The sequence below is a fragment of the Peromyscus eremicus genome, chromosome 1 (genome assembly GCF_949786415.1).
Source record: "Peromyscus eremicus chromosome 1, PerEre_H2_v1, whole genome shotgun sequence".
NCBI classification, from domain to species: Eukaryota; Metazoa; Chordata; class Mammalia; order Rodentia; family Cricetidae; genus Peromyscus; species Peromyscus eremicus.
In genome coordinates, this window is record NC_081416.1 from 158,011,782 (window position 1) to 158,032,135 (window position 20,354).

Here is a 20,354-nt window from a genome sequence, read left to right on the forward strand (position 1 = left end):
ACCACTTAACAATCTATATAAGAAAATGGCTGGGTCTCTTTATTTCTAGAGAAAATGAACCAAAGAGACTCTAGACTTAGAAGCAAGCAGATAGAGAAGGATTCATGTTAACAAAAAAAGTAGGAATTATATGACCATTTAGATACTGAATTTGTGAGGCCTCCAACCCTTAGTGTCCTAAAGGATGTACCTCCAGGTAGGACATGAGAAAATTTAAAAATAAAAGACTTACAGATACCAGTATTTGGGACACTGCACAAAGCTTTTAGGTTCTGATCTAACCAGTACAGTCTAGTACTCAAAAAAGCATAAAAATCTGTATTACCTTAATTTTTTTTTTAAATTTTTGTAATTTCTCTAAATGGGGGGAAAGATAAAGTTAGAATAGGATACTACTATAAGATTTGTTTATGTGTCTGTCTGTCTGTTCCTCCCTTCCTTTCCTTTCTTTCTTTCTTCCTTTTTTCTGAGACAGGGCTTTTCTGTGTAGTCCTGGCTGTCTTAGAATGTTCTGTAGACCAGGCTGGCCTCGAACTCACAGAGATCCATCCGCCTGCCTCTGCCTCCCAAGGCAGGGATTAAAGGTGTGTGCCACCACCACCTGGCAAGATTTGTATTTCTATTGACTTTCTTAAAGAAGTGCATGTATGGTTATGGAGAAAACTAAAAATGCATGTTAAAACACAAAGAAGTCGGGCTGAGGCAGGTTTAATCCCCAACACTCAAATGGGAACAGGAGGAGCCTTTAGCTCAATGGCCAGCCAGTTTAGCCTTACTGGTGAGTTCCAGAACAACGAGTGGGGCTCTGTCTTAAAGGAAGTGGACGGCATGCCAAAGGATGATGCTGTCTCTGTCCTCACACTTACATGCACACACACATACACACATACATACTGAAATAAAAAATAAACCATATACAAGAAAAACAACAGCTCCATTAGCTCAAGAGACACAACACCACAAGTTCTTACTCTTGTCTATACGAACTATCACAGAATCCTGGTAAATCTGTCCATTCTATACTCCAAAGCCTGTTAGCTTTTCATAAAGTAATAGTTATGAAAGTATTTGAAGACTAGGTTGTCCCAACTAAATTCCAATCCAAACTTGTAGTAAATATGGAGAGAATGTCAACTATCTGGTTAGAATGAATGAAAAGTATGAAGTGATCAAGAGCCAAGCCATCCTCACTCACTGTGGTTCTCTAAGAACAGCTGCTATCAACTCATCTTGTGCTTGTCCACACCTCTGGAGTGCCATCAACTGTGAGGAGCTTGACAGTCAGACCTACTTTAAACCTGAACTGTGAGGTGTTGGGGGGGGGGGGAGGGATGAGAACATAAAGAAGGCAGAGAGCTGGGGTCAGGAGGACTGTATAAGCTGATGGCGCACGCAAGTTAATTAAGCAGCAGAGCCTCTTAAATACTGTTTGCAGGGGAAATGGGACAAAGGCAGCAGAAAGCTATCACACAATGGGAAGACATCAGCAGGACACTTATCAAGCAACGTTGCACCAGGGAACACAGGATATCTCAAGTATGTCCCAGACCAAGCACAAAGAGGCCTTGGGATTGATAACCACAGACCTTCACAGGGAAGAGTCTCTGTTCTCTGGAACGGAAACCTTGACTCCTTGAGGCCCTGACCCTTGGCCCAGCCCTCACCAAGTGTGCTCATGGACGAGGAGGACACAGAAACTAATGCTTCCTTTGTCTTTTCAGCAGGGGCTTTGGAAACGTTTTGAATTGGCCTGGCCCCTAACAGTCCAGGGAAAGTAGAGAAAAGGAGTCATGCAAAAAGCATTTTATAAAACAAGAAGAAACAAACAATGAGTGGGAACTAAAGAAAAATCAGAACCAGGAGAAGAGCAAAGAAGAAAGCTATTTCCAAGAAGGGTGGTTATGGGATCAATACAGCAGTCTTTCACTATGGTGGCATTAAACACCTGTCCCCACTCCACCCTACAGATACAAACAACAGAATAATCAATACGTCTGCAATGAAACTTTAACTCCAGAATATAAGGAAAGAACAGAAAGTGGGTCAGTCAAGGTAGAGAAGCAGCCCAGAGATCAAGACTTGTCTCTTCTCTTGGATGAGATAGATAGGAAAGAGAGTCCTGCAAAACGTAGACATGATTTGCAACTCTGTGATCCAGGTGTGCTGACATTGGTGGGAGGAGCCTAGTGGACTTCACTTGGTCCTGACAAATGGCAAGGAAGGCACAACCAAGGAAGCAGATGCAAATAAACCTTATTCTACTACAACAGACTACTGGCATGGACAGGTGGGAAGGACTCGGAACACTAAAGGAAGCATGAAAATGATAATCCCTTCAGCTTGGGACAACGGACAATCCAACTTTGAACCCAATGGCACGGTCAATGAGAGGCGCAAAGGTTTCCTATTAGCTCAGAATATTTCTCTTTGTAATGGGTGCAGGGAAAATACCTCCATTTAAGGATGAACAATGATAATCAAAAAGGGGCAGCTATCAAATCTATATAATAACAGTATAAAAAGCAAAACCATGAATCTTTGGGCTGGGGGAGTTGTTTGGTGCTCTGTGCTTAGAATGCATAAGGGGGGGTTGATTCCCAGCACTGGAAACAAAACAAACGGACAAAGGGAGGAAGGAACCACGAGTCAAAAGGAAACACTGATCATAGTTGGCACCGCTCCTAAAGCTTTCAAGAAAATACAACAGAGCAGCCCCCCCTGTAAAGCCCGGATTTACTTATGTGGACAGAGATCAAGTGATGTATGAGCAGAAACAACCTGACTTCTTTTCCAACAATATTTAAAAGTAGGAAATTACACAGAATTGCCTAAAGCTCATGGAAACTACCCACAATAAGTCTTTGGGAAAGAAAGTATGGCTTAAGAATTTTACATACAGCCAATCTTGTGAAATAATTTAGAAGGGTATTTTCTTTATATTTTGAATTCTTTAATGTGCATTGGAGTGTATGTATGTGTACCACCTGCATGCAGGTACTCAAGAAACTAGAAAAGGGTTTCAGAACTCCTGGGGCTGGGTTACAGTGCTGTGAGTTGCCTACTGCAGGTGCTGGGAACCAAACCCAGGTCCTCTGCAAGAGAGCAACTGCTATTAACTGCTGAGTCATTTTTCTAGTACCCAAAGGTATTTTCTTACATACAAAATAAATTATGCACTGGAGATGCGGCTCAATTGGTGAAGTATTTGCCCAGCATGCACGAAGTCCTGGGTTTGATCTCTACATAAACACAGCACTTGAGAGGTAGAGGCAGAGGGATCAAAACTTCAAGGGATTTCAAGGACAGCATGGGGTTTTCTAGAGATTCAGCCTCAAAATAAAGAAACCCAAAAAAAAAAAAAAAAAAAAAAAAAAAAAAAAAAAACCATTCAAGCAAATACACAAAAATCCACTAAATTCTAAGGTCCATGTAAGTAGACTTTGTTTTGTGCACTGTTACAAACCTATGCTTTTAACTAGTGGGCCATTTCCCCCACTCACCTTTTCAATTCTTTGTTTGTTTGTTTGTTTGAGACAGGGTTTCTCTGTGTAGCCCTGGCTGTCCTGGAGCTGTAAACTAGGCTGGCTTCCGCCTGCCTCTGCCTCCTAAATGCTGAGATTAAAGGCATGTACCACCATTGCCAAGCATCCCTTTTCAATTCTTAACTTGTTTTTCTTTCTTGTCTAATACTTGGTTAAACTTAACAAACAATATATAATATACAAGAACACAAGAGAATTTAGAAAGTTCTGTTTCTCAAAGTAGATAGAAACAAATCAAAATAAGAACTTGACAAACTGCTAAAGTTAATTCATATATCCAGCATAGTCCTAAGAAAAATTCATCATGGTTTTCTCTAAATAAGACAGTTTGTTAAATCTAAAATACATATGGCAAAATAAACTAGAGAGCTCTGAAAAGAAAGAGGTGAATGCAACTGCAGAAAGGATAAACGGACACTTTTTAATGTATCTTTTGGATGGTTTGCAGTTTTTAACCAAGTAGGCATATGCTCTATTTTCAAAATATTAAAGGGAGGATATGAATAAGTATAAGAGGACACCACAGGATTCCTAAACCAGGAACTTAAGCTTCTCAACCACGGACTGTGAGGTTGGAAGTACAACTGGAAGTACGGCTTACTATAAAACACAAGGCTGAAGCTTTTCAGAGTGCAGGGAAGCCAAAACCTAAAGGACACCAAGTATAAAACAAAGCTGATTTTCAATCCCACACTCCATGAATACTGACTATGGAAATAAACTTCCAACATGAGGGAGGGAGGGAGGGTGGGAAGATCATATGAAGGTACAATAATCATAAAGGTAAGTTGTAAACACACCGGAAGGTAGGCATCTTGAAATCACATGGGGTTAATGCCCCTCTAAAATTTTTTTAAAAAAGAACGTAACTCCAATAGGACAGTTATTCCTAGAACAGAATGTCACACACTCTAACAAATGATATGTCACACACAGCATTTGTCATTTAGAAGACTAGGGCCTTTAACACAGTCTTGGGAAAGGTGAAATGGAAGCCACCCCTCACTGAACAACTAACTGTCACATGGCTTTCTCACTCAGAGCTACTTCTCACTTATTCACCTGGGGAGTGTCTCCAAAACATTTCTTCCTCCAGCACCCATGGCTCCTCTTCTTGCTCCAACTTCAAGATCACATCTGGCTTGTTGACTTGACAACCTGTTACAGGAAACAGGAAAGAACTTGCATGTTAATGCTAGACACGATCTGGGGCTGAGTCCTGGGGTCCTGAGGACTTACGAAAGAGGAGACTCAAGGAACTTGTACAATGACATAAGTCCTTAGGATCTGCCCTCAAGGTTGGAGCACATGTCGTCCTGAAGGAAGGCGAGGCTCATCCAGCATACTACAGTCTCCACACACTGCAGGACCCAGGAATTCTACGGTAATAGAAAGCTCCCCTTACCTACTGTTACTAGGTTGCTGTAGGTCTCTAGCATCACATCTCGATACAAACTCCTCTGGGCAGGCTTCATTTGCTGCCATTCTTCCTGGGTGAGGTCCACAGCCACGTCCTTGAAGGTCACTGTTTTCTATAAAAACACAATCTCAATTAATCCGAAGTCATCAAAATTGGGGCCTGTGATCAAAATAAGAATTCATTTAGCAAGTAACCAGGGTTTGTCAAAGCTTGTTAACAAGTGTTTTGGAAGTCTTCATAGTTACCAAGTTTTGCAGTATAAAGAGGGTAATCTATTAGAGTGAAAATACCCTAGAAGAGTACATAAATCACTGAGTCAGCAGGCATTCATTCATCCTTGATCATCAGCTGACAGCAGTGGGCACTGACTTCTTACTGTGTCAGGGCTCAAACAGCTGGACATGACTCAGGAGTAAGCAGCTCAGACCTGACAGGTAGCAGGTATTCCATTTAGTGAGGAAAGGAACAGGGCAGGGCAAAGGGCAAGAGAAAGAGGCAGGCAGGAAGGAAAGGCATGAATATTTGAAAAGGTAAAGCTTAGAAATCCTATTGGACTTCCAGATAAAGCATTCAGTGTGCAGTCAGACATAGGATGGAAGAAGAGGAGAATGTGTGAGTCAGTACCCTAAAACTGGAATAAATCCATGGCTGGCGAGTGGGAATGGTTAAAGAGAACACACAATACAGTGCTAACAGGACTAAAGAGGACTAAGTGAAACATCAGAGAAACAGACTCAAGTTTTTTATTAGAATTAATACTATGATACTAGCATAATGGAAATAAAAAATATATTAAGTATTTCTGGAAAAGAATGTGACTTGATGACTAGTTCTTGTTTTTAAACTGTTTAAAATGTCTTATATCCAAGTAAAAAGGAAAAATAGTTTATCTGAGATGTTTGTAAGAAAGAAAAGCATCCATAGAGCCAATCTTTGGGAAGAATTTATTCAACAGTAGAAATGTGGTGAGATCAAATGACAATTACAAATGGACTGAGCTGCAATAAATGCTTTTAGGAATTGATCTCTTCGCTATTAAGATCATTCCTGTCACCAATACTCTACTGGCATTACTATCGTCTGCAGAGTATTTAGGAGATGTGAGGCAACATAGTCATTTCTCTTGGCATATTAACTTTATTTGGCGTTGAGACACTTTTGCTGTGTAGGCCTGGGTGGCCTGGAACTCACAGAGATCCACCTGCCTCTGCCTCCTGGGAGCTGGGATTAAAGGCGTGCACTACCACACCCAGCTACATATTAACTTTCAAAAATTTCCTAGAAAGGCTATGCGTAGGTATTAACACTATTGAAAAGGTAAGAGTACTGTAGCTAAAAGTAATGCATCCCCATCACAAGGTTATCATAGGGTAGAGCCACGATTCTAGCTCAAGCTATGTGGCTGCAGAGCTATAGGTTTTTACCCATCATGCTATGCTTTCTCTCCAAATCAGCAGGAAGGGTCTCCGAATGCCACAAATAACAATTTAAGATGTCAACTGGACACACAAGGACTCCTGGACCTGAAACCCTTTCTACAGCTGGGGCTTCGTGGAAAACAGGTGAACTCATCCATGACAAGAATTCATAGGAAAAAGGCACCAAACAGTCCAAAACTGAGCATTGCAGCACACAGTCCAAAGTTGACAGAGAAGACTGATAAAACAGCAGGACAAAGGGTGATGATAAAAGCCGCCTTTGACGCAATAGTTTTTGTGTGATCACACATACAAACATGAAACATTCTTCTTGTTGCTGCCCAAAATCAGACCAACCAAACTCATCAAATATTCACAAGAACTACTTAAGGCTTTGGCCTATCTCTGTAATTACATGTGAAGTCAAGATAAACACCAGCCTGGACAACATAGGGAACTGGTCTCAAAAATGAAAGGGGGGGGGAGATTTTAGATGAGGAGTGAATTATTAAAAAACAATATAGCTCAGTAGTTAAGAGCACTGGATGCTCTTCAGAGGACCAGGTTCGATTCCCAGCACCCACATGGTAACTCAGAACCCTCTGTAACTAGAGATCTGGGACACCGCACACAGGTGATGATGCACAGACAGACATGCAGACAAAACACTCACAGACACTAAAAACAGTAAGTAAAATGTTCATGGGGAAAAAAACCTTTAGTGCAAATACTTGGTATTTAAGAACGGATACGCAAAAATAATCTTACACTTTAAAAGGCTATGTGTGTACGTGTGTACATCATATCTGTATTATTATATGCCTTAATTTATAAAAACTTAAATCCTTAATGCTTTCAATAAATTGAACAAACACTTGTCAAACCTAAGTAAAGAATAAGATACAACTAGTAGTCAAAGAATTTAAATAGAATTTAAATAGAGAATGCAACAGAAGAACAGAACAGCGAGATGTTTTTGTTGTTTTAGAAAGGGTCTCTTGTAGTCCAGGAGGGCCTCAAACCTGCTACATAGTTGAGAGGTGGAAGGGTCCAAACCCTGCTTTGTATTTTCCTGTCAATTAATTTGCACAATGAAAGTAAATACCCTCCTTTTTTTAAATCTCAGCATGGGTTCTATAACATTGCCAAACAAACAAACAAAACCAAAAAACAACCCCCAACAAAAAGACTATAGGTGAAGAAAGATTGTTCAACAAAACCCGATACCTGACTACTTTTTTGTTGATGCAAACAGGCATTTTTATTAATTTGTAGGTAATTTGTGCAAGCCTGGTGTCAACCAGATTGAGTTCCAGGACAGCCAGGGCTACACTGAGAAACCCTGTCTCAAAAAACAAAAACAAACAAACAAAGGGCATTATATGCAAAACACGCTGCCAAATTCCATGGGTCTCCAGAACTGTGTCCCGGGATGAAAATAGTCTGCCTTTTCTTTTCAACTTCTATTTAAGTTACAACTCCGGGCTGGGAAGATGACTCAGCCATACAAATCCAATGACCAGAGTTCCAACGCCCTAACCCACAGTACAAGAGGAAAGTCAGCTCCCAAGAGCTGTCTTCTGACCTCCACAGGTACACTGTGGTATGTGTGCACTAATAAATAATGTTAAAGTTCCCTCTCAGATTCCACTGCGAAAGCTAGTTAGTTACATGGCAGCACACTTAACAGCAAAGGAAGTCAAGACAGTTTCCTCAGGGTGAGTTTGCTGGCAGCATGGGGAGAATGCTGCTCAGCCCTAGAAAGGTATTCTAAAGTCAGTCTGTCTCACAGACTGCACAGGGAGTGAAGACACCGGCACATCCACCAAACAAGCCTGGAGCGGAGCTGCTGGTCTGAAGTTGTACTTCAGTGGATGGCAGGCTGATCCTACCCACGTGGCTCTACCAGCCATCTTTCTGGAGACACTGATGAGAACTAAAGAGATGGCTTCTGTTTTTCTAATTTTATTTTAAATTTATTTTACCTTATGTGCATGAATGTTTTGTCTGCATGCACGTATATGCAGCACATGCACGCCTGTTGGATCCCCTGGAGCTGGGATTAACGAAGGTTGTGAGCTACCATGTGGGTGCTAGGAATTGAACCTAGTCCCCTGCAAGAGTGACAAGTGCTCTTAGCTGATTTCTCCAGCTCCTGAGAAACTACTTTCAAGAATGAAAAACACTAAGAGTTAAAATTAGAACCAAAGTATCTGATGAACACTTGGAGACCTTCGACTATATCCATCAGATAACCAGACAGTGCTGTGTTAGTTTCTCGGAGTCAGTATCCCAGTAGTTTCGTGTCAGGTGGCCTGATAATAAAAAGTACACCCCCATCACTGAAGTTTTTTTTTTTATTTTTATTTTTTTTTATTTTTCGAGACAGGGTTTCTCTGTGTAGCTTTGCGCCTTTCCTGGAACTCACTTGGTAGCCCAGGTTGGCCTCGAACTCACAGAGATCCGCCTGGCTCTGCCTCCTGAGTGCTGGGATTAAAGGCATGCGCCACCAACGCCCGGCTGAAGTTTTATTACTTACAGATATGTTAGTTTTCTTATCAGTGACTATAAAATGTGTACCTGCTTGATGATTTTAATTTTAACAGTCTCTGAACAGGGCACAAAATAATTAAGATTACGTGAGGACTATTTTTGGCTATTTATGGTGGAGGACATCATAAACATTTGACACTTTAAAAATTATTATGCTTATTTACTTTGTATGTGAGATGCTGTGCACATACCTTGGTGTGGAGGTCAGAGGACTACTTGAGGGCGTCAGTTCTTCAGTTCCATTATGCGAGTCTCAGGGATAGAGCTAGGAGAGTCCTCTATCAACTGAGCTATATCCCCGGCCTCAATAACTACGGCAAATATTTCTACCTGCTGTCATTTCATCTGTCCTACACACGGTTTTAATTGATGAATTTTTGCTAGTGTTTGTGTGTTTAATATGTGGCCCAAGACAATTCTTCATCCAATGCAGCCTAGAGAAACCAAGAGGCTGGGCTAGGCAATGTTTTCTTGAACATGTATGAAAAAAAAAACTCTTGCATATTTAATAAAAGACAAATCAATCAAATCAATTTAGGACTGGGGAGGTGGCTGAGCAAGCCTGAAAACCCGAGTTTCTTCTCTGGAAGTCATATAAGAAGCTGGATGTGGTGGTGCACACCTGTAATCCAGCACTGCTTTGGTGAGAGGGAGGCAGACACAAGAGACTCTGTGGGAAGCTTGTGGGGCTGCTATCCTGGAGTACACACCACAGCAGCAGAATCAAGAGGGAACTTGCTTCAACATGTGGAAGCCAAGAACCAACTCCTAAAGTTGTCCTGTCCCCTCTGTGTGCTCCTTGTGGCACGCACACATTCATCCACCTAATCCCCCCCACCCCAAATCCACATAGTAAATTAATTTAGAAAAGACAACCTGGGCCAGCAAGACAGCTCAATGGATAAGGGCACTTGCAGCCAAGACTAAAAACCCGAGTTAAATTCCCAGGACCCACAAAGTGGAAGGAAAGAACCAACTCCAGGAAGCTGCCTTCTGACTTTTTTTTTTTTTTTTTTTTTTTTTTTTTTGGTTTTTCAAGACAAGGTTTCTCTGTGTAGCTTTGCGCCTTTTCCTGGAACTCACTTGGTAGCCCAGGCTGGCCTCGAACTCACAGAGATCCGCCTGCCTCTGCCTCCCGAGTGCTGGGATTAAAGGCCTGCGCCACCACCGCCCGGCCATGCCTTCTGACTTTTACATGTAGGTCCTGGCACATGCCCCTCCAAACCCCAATAAACAAATGTAATTTTTGTTGTTGTTTTTGAGACAGGGTCTCACTATGAAGATCAAGCTGGGCTTGAACTCACAGAGATCTGCCTGCCTTTCTGCCTTCTGGGCACTGGGATTAAAGGTGTGCATCACCATGCCCAGAAAACAAGTGCAATTAAAAAAAAAGAAAGAAACCAAGGCTGGGCACAGAGGCACTTACTTGCCTTTAATCTCAGCACTTATGAGGCCGAGGCAGGTGGAACTGTGAGTTGGAGGCCAGCCATGGATACATAACGAGACCTTGTCTCAAAAAGAAAAGGTGGAAAAAGAAACCAATGGTGGGGAGCACCTGAGGAAGACATCTGGTGTGCACCTCTGGCGTCTACAGACACATGCACACACATACAAGCACGCTCCCCAAGAGTACGTACATACACAACACACACAAAATGAAGTACTGATACTGATACAAGCTACAGAACCCAAACTAACCTTGAAACATTGTGTCTTATGTTATGTGAGTCTATTTATATGAAAAGTTGTAACAGGCACACAGTTCTACACAGATAGAAAGTATACTTGTGCTTGTCAACACTGGAGCCTTGGGGGGAAATGGGAAGTGAGGGCTAGCAAATACACGGTGTCTTTTTAGGATAATAAAAATGTTCTAACAATATGCTTATGGCTATGAATACAATAAAAAAAGAGGTAATTTTATGACATGTAACTTATATGTCAAAGTTCTTTTTTAAGTTATGTGGGCTAGTCCCAGCCATTGGCTGAGGCAAAAGGAATGTTAGTGCACAGATGAGCAAACTCTCAAACATGATTCCGCCCTTTACCCGACTTGTGTAGTCTTCTAGTGACGCAACAAAGAGCCCGACCCAGGGAGCTGCAGGCCTGCCATCCAATCTCACAAGTAACACACAGAGCAGCCTGAGCTCACTGCACAGCCCACATCAACCTCCAAGCAGAGGTGCCCAAGCAGTTAACTAGGGACCCTAGGAAGGACAACAAATGTGTGTTATATCACCTAACAAAACAAAAAACCCAAAGCATGTAAGATAGATAATTAACACATTCTTGGCTGCAAACCCAATCTCAAGGTAGTAAGATACTCAAATGAAGCCGGGTTTAGATGTTTTTAGTGGTTAATAACAATGCCCTGTGTTCCGATACTGTAAGCTCAATTCTGGCTCAGAACTGACCATGTAACCTTGACAAATAGCAAATTTGAGCCTCTCAGTTTCCTCATCTGTAGAGTAGCACTGCTCTCAACCATTCAATGAAGGTTTTAGAAACGGATCACCCTCTGGAATAGAAACCACAAAAACGTGTTTACAACAAACAAACAAAAACACCAAAAAACAAAACACAATTCTTTCCCAGTGGCTCTAATAAATTAGTAAATCCCATACAAAAACAAAATAAAAACTGCAACTCTGACAAAAAGTAAAAGCAAATGACAGAGACTTAAAAGGAAATAGACCAGGCTGCCCCGAGACTTGCTCTACGGTCAAGGATGATCTGGACTTTCTGAACCTCCAGCCTCTACACCTAGTTCATGCAGCAGGACTTTCTGAACCTCCAGCCTCTACACCTAGTTCATGGAGCAGGACTTTCTGAACCTCCAGCCTCTACACCTAGTTCATGCAGCAGGGCTGGGATCCAATACAGGGCTCTCTCTGTGCATGCTAGAGGAGCACTTTATCAACTGAGCTACAGACCAGCCTCACTGTGTAAGACATGCAATCAGTGCGTTACAACTTACTCTGTTTTCTTTAATGCATCAACTGCCTTTATATACATATATAAAAAATCCAGATTAATAGCAAGTAACAGGGGTTTTAACCTAATAAAACACAGACTCACTAAGGTACAAATAAAAAGGACAAATGATAGGGATAGGCCAAATGGCAAAACTGTGCACTTCTTTATTCAGGGCCACACCAGAGTGTGGGTACTAGAGTCAAATTGTGAGGGTTTGAATCCCGAGTTCATTGCACACTGATACCTGATTGTATAAGCTTCTTAACCCTGTTTTCACTTCCTGTATCTATAAAAATTAAAATAACATCTATGTCACAGGCTTCTGATAATGGCTACATGAATTAAGCTATACAAAACTTATAGCAGAATAATCTAAAACACAACAGTCACAAAGCTATGATACACAGTCCTGTAGAGGATTCTTCTAACTGGTATGTAATCTATTCATACACAGTTAAGAACTGCCATGGACAACATCTATATCCTGATTCTATAATGAGTTTGAAACTGGTCATTGTTCATTAATTGGAAATATACCTAAAAACTGCTTCTACTAAATCGTCTTGTTTGTTAGGTTTTGTTTTATTTTTCGAGACAGGGTTTCCCTGTGTATCCCTGGCTGTCCTGGAACTTGCTCTGTAGATGGGGCTGGTTTCAAACTTAAGAGATCTGCCTGTCTCTGCCTCCCAAGTGCTGGGATTAAAGGTGTGTGCTACCACTGCCTGGCCTAAATTGTCTTTTTTTTTTTTTTTTGGTTTTTCGAGACAGGGTTTCTCTGTGTAGCTTTGCGCCTTTCCTGGAACTCGCTTTGGAGACCAGGCTGGCCTCGAACTCACAGAGATCGCCTGGCTCTGCCTCCCAAGTGCTGGGATTAAAGGCGTGCGCCACCACCGCCCGGCTCTAAATTGTCTTTTTATAACATAATTTTAAGGGTTTGTTGGTCATCTGTATGTCCTCTAATTCTTCATGTTCTTTATCCAATTTATTATTTTCTTAATTATTGATTTTTGAGAATTAGTGTGTTCCTGATATATATGTGTAAATATATGTATGTACATAGATATTAAAAAAAATTCCTAGCTTTGCCTTCTCATAACAGGTATGGATGTTTTACCAATATATGTGTGTAAATGCTGCAAGCTGCAAAAATATATGAAGTAGGATTTCAGCTGATTATGACAAGCTAATACCTGGAAGAATCCAGGTATTAGAGGTCAAGCTGAGGCTCAAGGAGTCTTGGTGATATTGGCTTTTGATTATTAGCCATTTCCTGCTATGAATTTCTTGTGTGCTATTATAGCTTTTTCATCATTCACTGGGCACAATTTCCCCAATACTAAAGGAATATTTAGATAACCTTCTGTGCAGTAACGCAGCCAGGATCCCTAATTTCAGGCCTTTCTGTCATTATCTCACTAGCAGCATCTGGCCAGGACCATCCCCGGATGGACAAAAGTATCTTATCAGAGATACCTTTGCACTCTCTAAGAACAGACTTAAGCATCCAGACTATTTGTTTGAGAAGGCCTGGCAGATGTGCTAATTAAGCTTAACTTTCTCCTTTCCAAAGTCTTATCTCTAGTTTTAGATCCACCCTTAACAATTAACTCAGAACTAAAGGGTTCCAACTTACAGGGACATCTACCTGTGACAGAAGTTGCCAGGCCAAGTTGCCTAGTGACTGAGCACACTTGCCAGAAATGGCAAGAGCAGAGATAGTTTGGAGAGATAAGGGTCAAAGGGATAAAAAGGCAGTTTTATTTTCAGAGAGGAACTAGATGGAGAAGAGAAAAAGAGAATGGAAGAACTAGATGGGTAAGAACTGGATTGAAGGGCTAGAAGAGAGTACTAGAGGAACGAGATGGAAGATGAGTAAGAGTCCGATGGGGAAGAACAAGATGAGAGAGAAGGAGATGGGAGAGTAAGATGGGAAAGAACTAGATGGGGCGGAACTAAGATGAGAGAATTAAGATAGAACTTAGAGGGGACAGTAGATAAATATAGAGAGAAATCAGGCAAGAAAGGAGCTAGACATGAGAGCAGAATAGAAGCTGTGTAGAGAAAACTGACACAGAATAATGAAGTGTATGGACTAAAGAATACCGTGTATGTAGATTCATTTGGTATTGTCAAAGATTAAATTATCAGCTGACTGTAGATCCTTCCCAGACTATGGGAGGGACTACTGAGGGGCTGGACCCCATAGTCTCCGTTATGTAAATACATGTATATGCACACCCTAGCTTTGCCTTCTCACAACAGTTATGGAGGTTTTACTGAAGAAGTAACCCACGTCAGTCAATCTTCTCCTCTATCTTCTAGGTTATACTGAAGTACTGAACAGAATCAGCACATCCAAAGAGCAGCTCAGAAAGGAGAGACTCCATAGCTAAAGAGAGTAAGTAAGCAGTACCAGTCAACTACGGAGCACTGGTACCCTTGACACCCTGACATTCTTATGGGATGAGTTCCACTACTATCCCCAGTTTAGATTATGAAACTGAGGCACAAAGAAAGTAAGAGACTTCTCCATCCATTGTCATGCATTTATAGTCAGTCACCAGTGAAAATTTGAACTTTAAGTCTGTTTAGGGCTAGAGAAACACTATGCCAACAGGAGAAAAAAGTCTCATGAGCCATTAGATCAGTGACTCTCAACCTGTGATCTGTGACCCTTTTGGGAGTTGAATGACCCTTTCACAGGGGTCACCTAAAACCATTGGAAAACACAGATATTTACATTATGATTCATAACAGTAGCAAAATGACAGTTACGAAGTAGCAACAAAAATCATTTCATGGTTGGGGGTCAGCACAGCATGAGGAACTGTATTGAAGGACGGCAGCATTGGGAAGGTTGAGAACCACTGCTCTAGATCATACAGCAAAAAGAGCGTGTGTCTGCTTCATGATGATGAGAGCTGAAGAAGAAGTTAGCCGAGAACAAAAATGTTCAAAATACAGGATGAACAACTTCAAATACAGAAACAGAAAGACTCAAGAAAAGAACACTGTACTGAGCCAGTGAGATGACTCAGTGGGTAAAGGCACTTGATACCAAGCCTGATGGTCTGTCTGAGTTCAATCCCTGGGATCCATATGGTGGAAGGAGAGAAGTGACTCCAACGAGTGTCCTCTGACCTCCGCACTTACTAACGGCATACATATTGCCTCCCCCCTCTCCCCACAAATAAATAAAATAAAGGTTGTTTTAAGAAAGAATTCTGGCAAGGTATGGTGGCATGTGCTTTTAATCCTAGCACTTGAGCAGCAGAGGCAGGTGGAGGAGCACTGCTAAGTTTGAGGCCAGCCTGTTCTACAAAGCAAGCTCCAGACAAATCAAGGCTACATAGTGAGACCTTATCTCAAAAACAAACAAAAGAATACTGCCTCTTCTAAGATCATTAAAGATAAAGAGTCAGAAGTCTACAAACAACAGAACCGCAAGGACGCCACAGAATAGCCATATAATTTAGTTTACCTTGCTACCAAAAGCTGAAACTGAAAACCAAACAAAAAACATTTGAGTAGGACTGTTCCAAAGAGACATGCATGCTCCACACACTATTCTACATAATTTTTCTTTGGCCAAGACTGAGTTGTAAAATTTGAGCTTTAAAAAAAAAAAAAATCATGGAACTATTTTAGGTTTTTTTTTTTTTTTTTTTTTTTTTTTGGTTTCAGTGTCAACAAGAAGCTTTTGCTTTCCTTAGCTTTTTTCTTCAGAAACTACAAGTTATGGAATGGATTTTATGTCTGTTTGCTTTGACTCTCTAGATAACATTCAACTTTGAACCCAACCAGTTAATTCTACAGCACTTATTTTTTCACAGCTGTACTTCCTTTCCCCTGGCTCTCATTTTTTTAAATCGTTTTTTTCTTTCATTTCATTTTTTCCCAGCTTAGCAGTAGATTATAGTAACCCACAACAACTGCACTGCAAAACAATGCAGGGAAAAATTATGTCTAGGACGTACAAAAGATCTGGTCATGTCCTCTTCTTCCTGGCCAAGTGCAGAGTCCTGGGAACACCAAGCTGAGGAAAGAGAAGAAGCAAAAGAGATTTGCTCAGAATTCCAGACAAAGGAATGTGCAGAGCTTTATGACCAGATGCTCTAAGATCCTCTAGAAACTTGATCCTCAGCACCATGAGAAATGTTAAGTACCACATCAATCTCCAGAGACTCCAGACAAATGTATGAGGAGAACTAAACTTACACATGCAGCCTGATGTAACTTAAGGAGGTTAATAAATTGTCCAATGACCCTACTGGCTACATAGCAATACAGCATTTCTTTAAGAAAGAGAAAAGTCCTGACCTGAATGATACAAACTGTAAAAATCTGATAAATCAAAAATTAGCCATATATAGATGTTATTCAGAAAAATGGCAATGAATACCCAGATAAAAATGTTCAAGTGGCTGTGGCTGAGAAGTAGGAACAGGAATAAGGGATGAAACAGGAAATGCCTCTTTCTAGTTTATAACACCATTTTAAAAAATATATTAAAATACATTCTCTAAGAAAGGATGAGCCAGTAAGATGGCTCTGCAGGTGAAGGTACCTGCCTTCAAGCCTGACAACCTGAGTTCCATCCCTAGGAGAGAGCCAATACCTGCAAGTTGTCCTCTGGCCTCCACACATGCTCTGCAGTATGCCTGAGCCTACATACATGCACATGCATAGATACAAACACACAAAATAAATATAAAATTTAAAAAAAAAAACAGTCAAATTAACAAAACAAAATGTCTATCCTGTATAGTCAGTAATACCCACGTGAACTTCCGTGACAGGAGCATCAAGCTTTCCCAGCCCTCCCATTTCCCAAGGACCACACTCTGCTCTTGCCCTCACCTCTTCTCCGCACAGTCTGGGTCAATTGCTCCATGTTGCACAGCTGTTGCTGGTATTTCAAAGTGGACATGTCATTTGGATCTTGCCGGCTCTGGGAAGGACTGGTCAAGACGGTCTGCAGGTGCAGAGTGCACCCCTGCCCTGGACGCCCGAGCTTCTGGTGTGGGTCTCAGGTCAGAAGATCTCCTTCCATGGCAGACACCTGTTCTCAGGCTTCAAACTCACACCACAGATCTGTCTTAGTGTAGGGGAGGTAGGACCTGTAGGCTTAGACCAGAAATCAAATTTGCCTCATGCATTCTCACAGGCTTTGTCATAGCCAGCCTCAGAGACAGCCCCAGTGGGCAATATTCTGCAGTAGATGACTGTTGTTTAAACATTACGTTTTCCAGGAGATAACTAATACTGCCCCCGACACTCACTTCCTTGTTTGCAACTCACACTTTCTGAGTCACTGGCTAGAGATACTGGATGGAAAACCAGGCGGGCTCAGGGACCAAACCCAGACTCAGTACCTCAGGCTAAAGTGAAGTACTCAACAGAGACACCAAGAGTCCAGAAATTTAGGTAAAAGCACATTGTAATTTAGAATTTCAAGGCTTTTCATTTGAAGTAAAAATCATAACCTTGTCACATGATACTAGATACAAATAAATGAAATGGCTACTAAATTATATCAGTTTACCATCTATGAGCCTTTACTAAGAAAAAAAAATAGAAAAAAGTGAATGCATCGTTGTTTAGTATGATAAAACTAATAAAGCAGAAAAGATTGTTTTAATGAAGCTTCGTGTTATGCTTGAGATACATTCCTAACATCCTTCATATGGTTGCTTTTGTTTTTTGTTTTTTGTTTTTGTTTTTGTTTTTTTTTTGGTTTTTGAGACAGGGTTTCTCTGTGTAGCTTTGCGCCTTTCCTGGAACTCGCTTTGGATACCAGGCTGGCCTCGAACTCACAGAGATCCACCTGCCTCTGCCTCCCGAGTGCTGGGATGTTAAAGGCGTGCGCCACCACTGCCCGGCTGCTTTTGTTTTTTAAATCAAGGTCTTACTCTGCAACCCAAGCTGGCCTGTAAGTTACTATGTAGTTCAGGCTGGCCTTGAACTACACCCACCCAGTTTACCTGTTTACTTTTTATTCCACAATTCTCAAATTCTAAAAAGTGGTATAATTTATATTATAGTATCTACCCATTGTCTTTCCAATATAAACCTCATGAAAACAGGAATTTACTTCTAATTTTGTCAATGATAGGTGATTAAAAATAAGATATGTAGCTATTACAAGTATGGTAGTCAAAAAAACTAAAAAAAGAGAGTAACCAATAAAAAAACCAAGTAATCCTCTTCCTGTGTATAATACTCAATGTGACTGAAAGCAAGCATCAGATTCTTTGTATCTTTATATAGCAGCGCCATTTGCAACAGCCAAGTAGTAGATGGATACATGTGTTCACAGATTCATGAAGAGATTAAAAATAGTTATTCATGCACAACACATTATTTAGGCTTAGAAGAAAATTCTGACACTACTAATCCAGAAGAATGTTGAGGACTTTATGTTAATTAAACCAGTTACAAAAGGACAACTACAGTACAGGTCTTCTTACATTAAATACTTGGAATTCTCAAATTTAGACACAGAAAGTAGAATACTAGTACTGTATCTGGAAGGAATGAGGAAACAGGGAATTATTGGTTAAAGGATATCAAATTTTTATTTTCTAATATGAAAACAGTAGGTAGGGAGTGAGGATGAAAATATAACATGTAAATGTACTTTGTTACTGAATTATACAATTAAATATTAATATGATGAACTTTATATTGTGTATTTACCACAATCTCAAGAACATACGTCTGGGATATCCCCTTCCCCCAGCGTTCTGAGACAGTGTCTCTCTCTCACTGTACCATGGATTAGCCTCAAGTAGCCTTGAATATGAACTCCTCCTCTACCCTCCGGGGTCCTAGGATTACCACAGGGCTTGAGAATTTTAAAGGAGGAGAAAGTAATGTACTACCCAAGAATAACAGAAAGATGGCTACCTAGCTTGGTGTTCAAGTATTTAAATGTCTTATTTAAGTTTAGGTTTTGTTAAGAATAGAGACAAGATCACAAACCAAGCCAGTGAGGAAATAAGAGGAGGTAAGATAAATGTAAATAATAAAAACATTTTTCAGTAATTATGATAAATAAAACAAATTAAACTCACCTATTAACAGTCAAACAGGATAAATGAGTTAAAAAGCACAGCTGATACTATTCTCATGAGAAACCTGAGACAAAAAGACAAAGGGTTTGGAATATAAAATTCCTGACACACGCAATTTTAAAAGGAGAGAGAAAGCAGTATTACCAATTAAGAACACTTGCACTGAAAGGTGGCCCCCAGAATTAAGACGGATGTGTCTTCATGTGGCAAACAGTTATTTCGGTAACACTGCCCCATTTTCAAACTATAAGTGGATTACAAGCTTACCCACCCAACTTTTCTTTGGCTAATGTAATATGGACACATTTGGAAGCAGAGCCCTTGAATTATCCAGTAACTCAATGAGAAAAGAAAATGACTTCGGAACCAGTTCTTTTTAACCAGAGGCCCAGAAAAAACAAATGGAGGCAGATCTGAATACATCCTACTGCTCTGAGATTCAACCAAATGCAGCCGGGATCAGCTAAATGCAGTGGATCTGCTAACATGAATTAGAGAATGAATCCAAGCTGATGTTTGCCACTGAGCTTAGGGCTGTTTTTTATTTTTTTTTTTAAAGCCACTATTAAACTAATTTCAGGGCTAGGAATGTAGCTCAGAGCTTTTGCCTGGCATAACTGAAGCGCTAGGCTGATCCCCAACACGGCAAACTTAAATAAATAAATAAATAAATAAATAAATAAATAAGGAAGCAAGCCATTAGATAATAATGAACTTGGAAAGTTATAAAAAGAAAAACTGAAAAGTTAGAGAACAAAGTGTTGGGGCGAGGGAAGACCAATGCGAAAGGGCCAATGAAAGAGGAATCCTTAAAAAAAAAAAAAAAAACTTACTTTTTTCTTAGTTACTAGTTATGCCGCATGCTACAAACCCAAGAGAACCAGTACACAGTACAATCACACACGCTACACGACCCTCACACTCACCACACCCTTGCTCACTCACAAACCACCAAACATCTCCATGACACAACGCCCACACCCACACACCGACACCCCCTCAAAATCATCAGAATCACACATAACTCTCACCGGTTTTTTGGTTGCAGCTCCAAACGTCCACCAGTAAGGTCCTCTGGCCGAGAGCACTCCGCACGGCTGTTACTCCGAGCCTCCCGAGAGCCCGCGCTCAGTCCGCAGCCCACGGCCGGCGCAAACCGGATCGCTCGGGCGCCCCCCTCGCTTCCTGCGCAGGGGTCCCGGCAGCGCCACCGGCCGCAAACCCCCGAAACGCAATTTCAGAGACACGGCATGCAGGCGACCCACGGACAGGTCCATAGACCCAAGCAGCAGCGCGCGTCCGTTATGTCCCGGAGCACAGACGCTCCCAGAAGGCCTCGCGGCCCGATCCCACTTCCGGTCACCCCTCT

General features: G+C 41.1%; 1 protein-coding gene across 3 annotated transcripts in view; it reads right to left on the reverse strand.

Annotated features, from left to right (window-relative positions):
• Znf568 (zinc finger protein 568) overlaps positions 1-20,095 on the reverse strand; it is a 55,127-nt gene extending 35,032 nt beyond the window's left edge. For all 3 annotated transcript variants that reach the window (XM_059275255.1, XM_059275253.1, XM_059275257.1), the window contains exons 1-6: positions 20,017-20,095; positions 18,986-19,049; positions 16,770-17,036; positions 15,887-15,945; positions 4,948-5,074; positions 4,605-4,700 (exon numbers count right to left, since the gene is read on the reverse strand). In XM_059275255.1, coding sequence (XP_059131238.1) covers positions 4,605-4,700; positions 4,948-5,074; positions 15,887-15,945; positions 16,770-16,839 — 352 coding nt within the window. In that variant the 5' untranslated portion in view covers positions 16,840-17,036; positions 18,986-19,049; positions 20,017-20,095. The remainder of the gene's footprint in view (positions 1-4,604; positions 4,701-4,947; positions 5,075-15,886; positions 15,946-16,769; positions 17,037-18,985; positions 19,050-20,016) is intronic.
• Between the last annotated feature and the right edge of the window lie 259 nt (positions 20,096-20,354).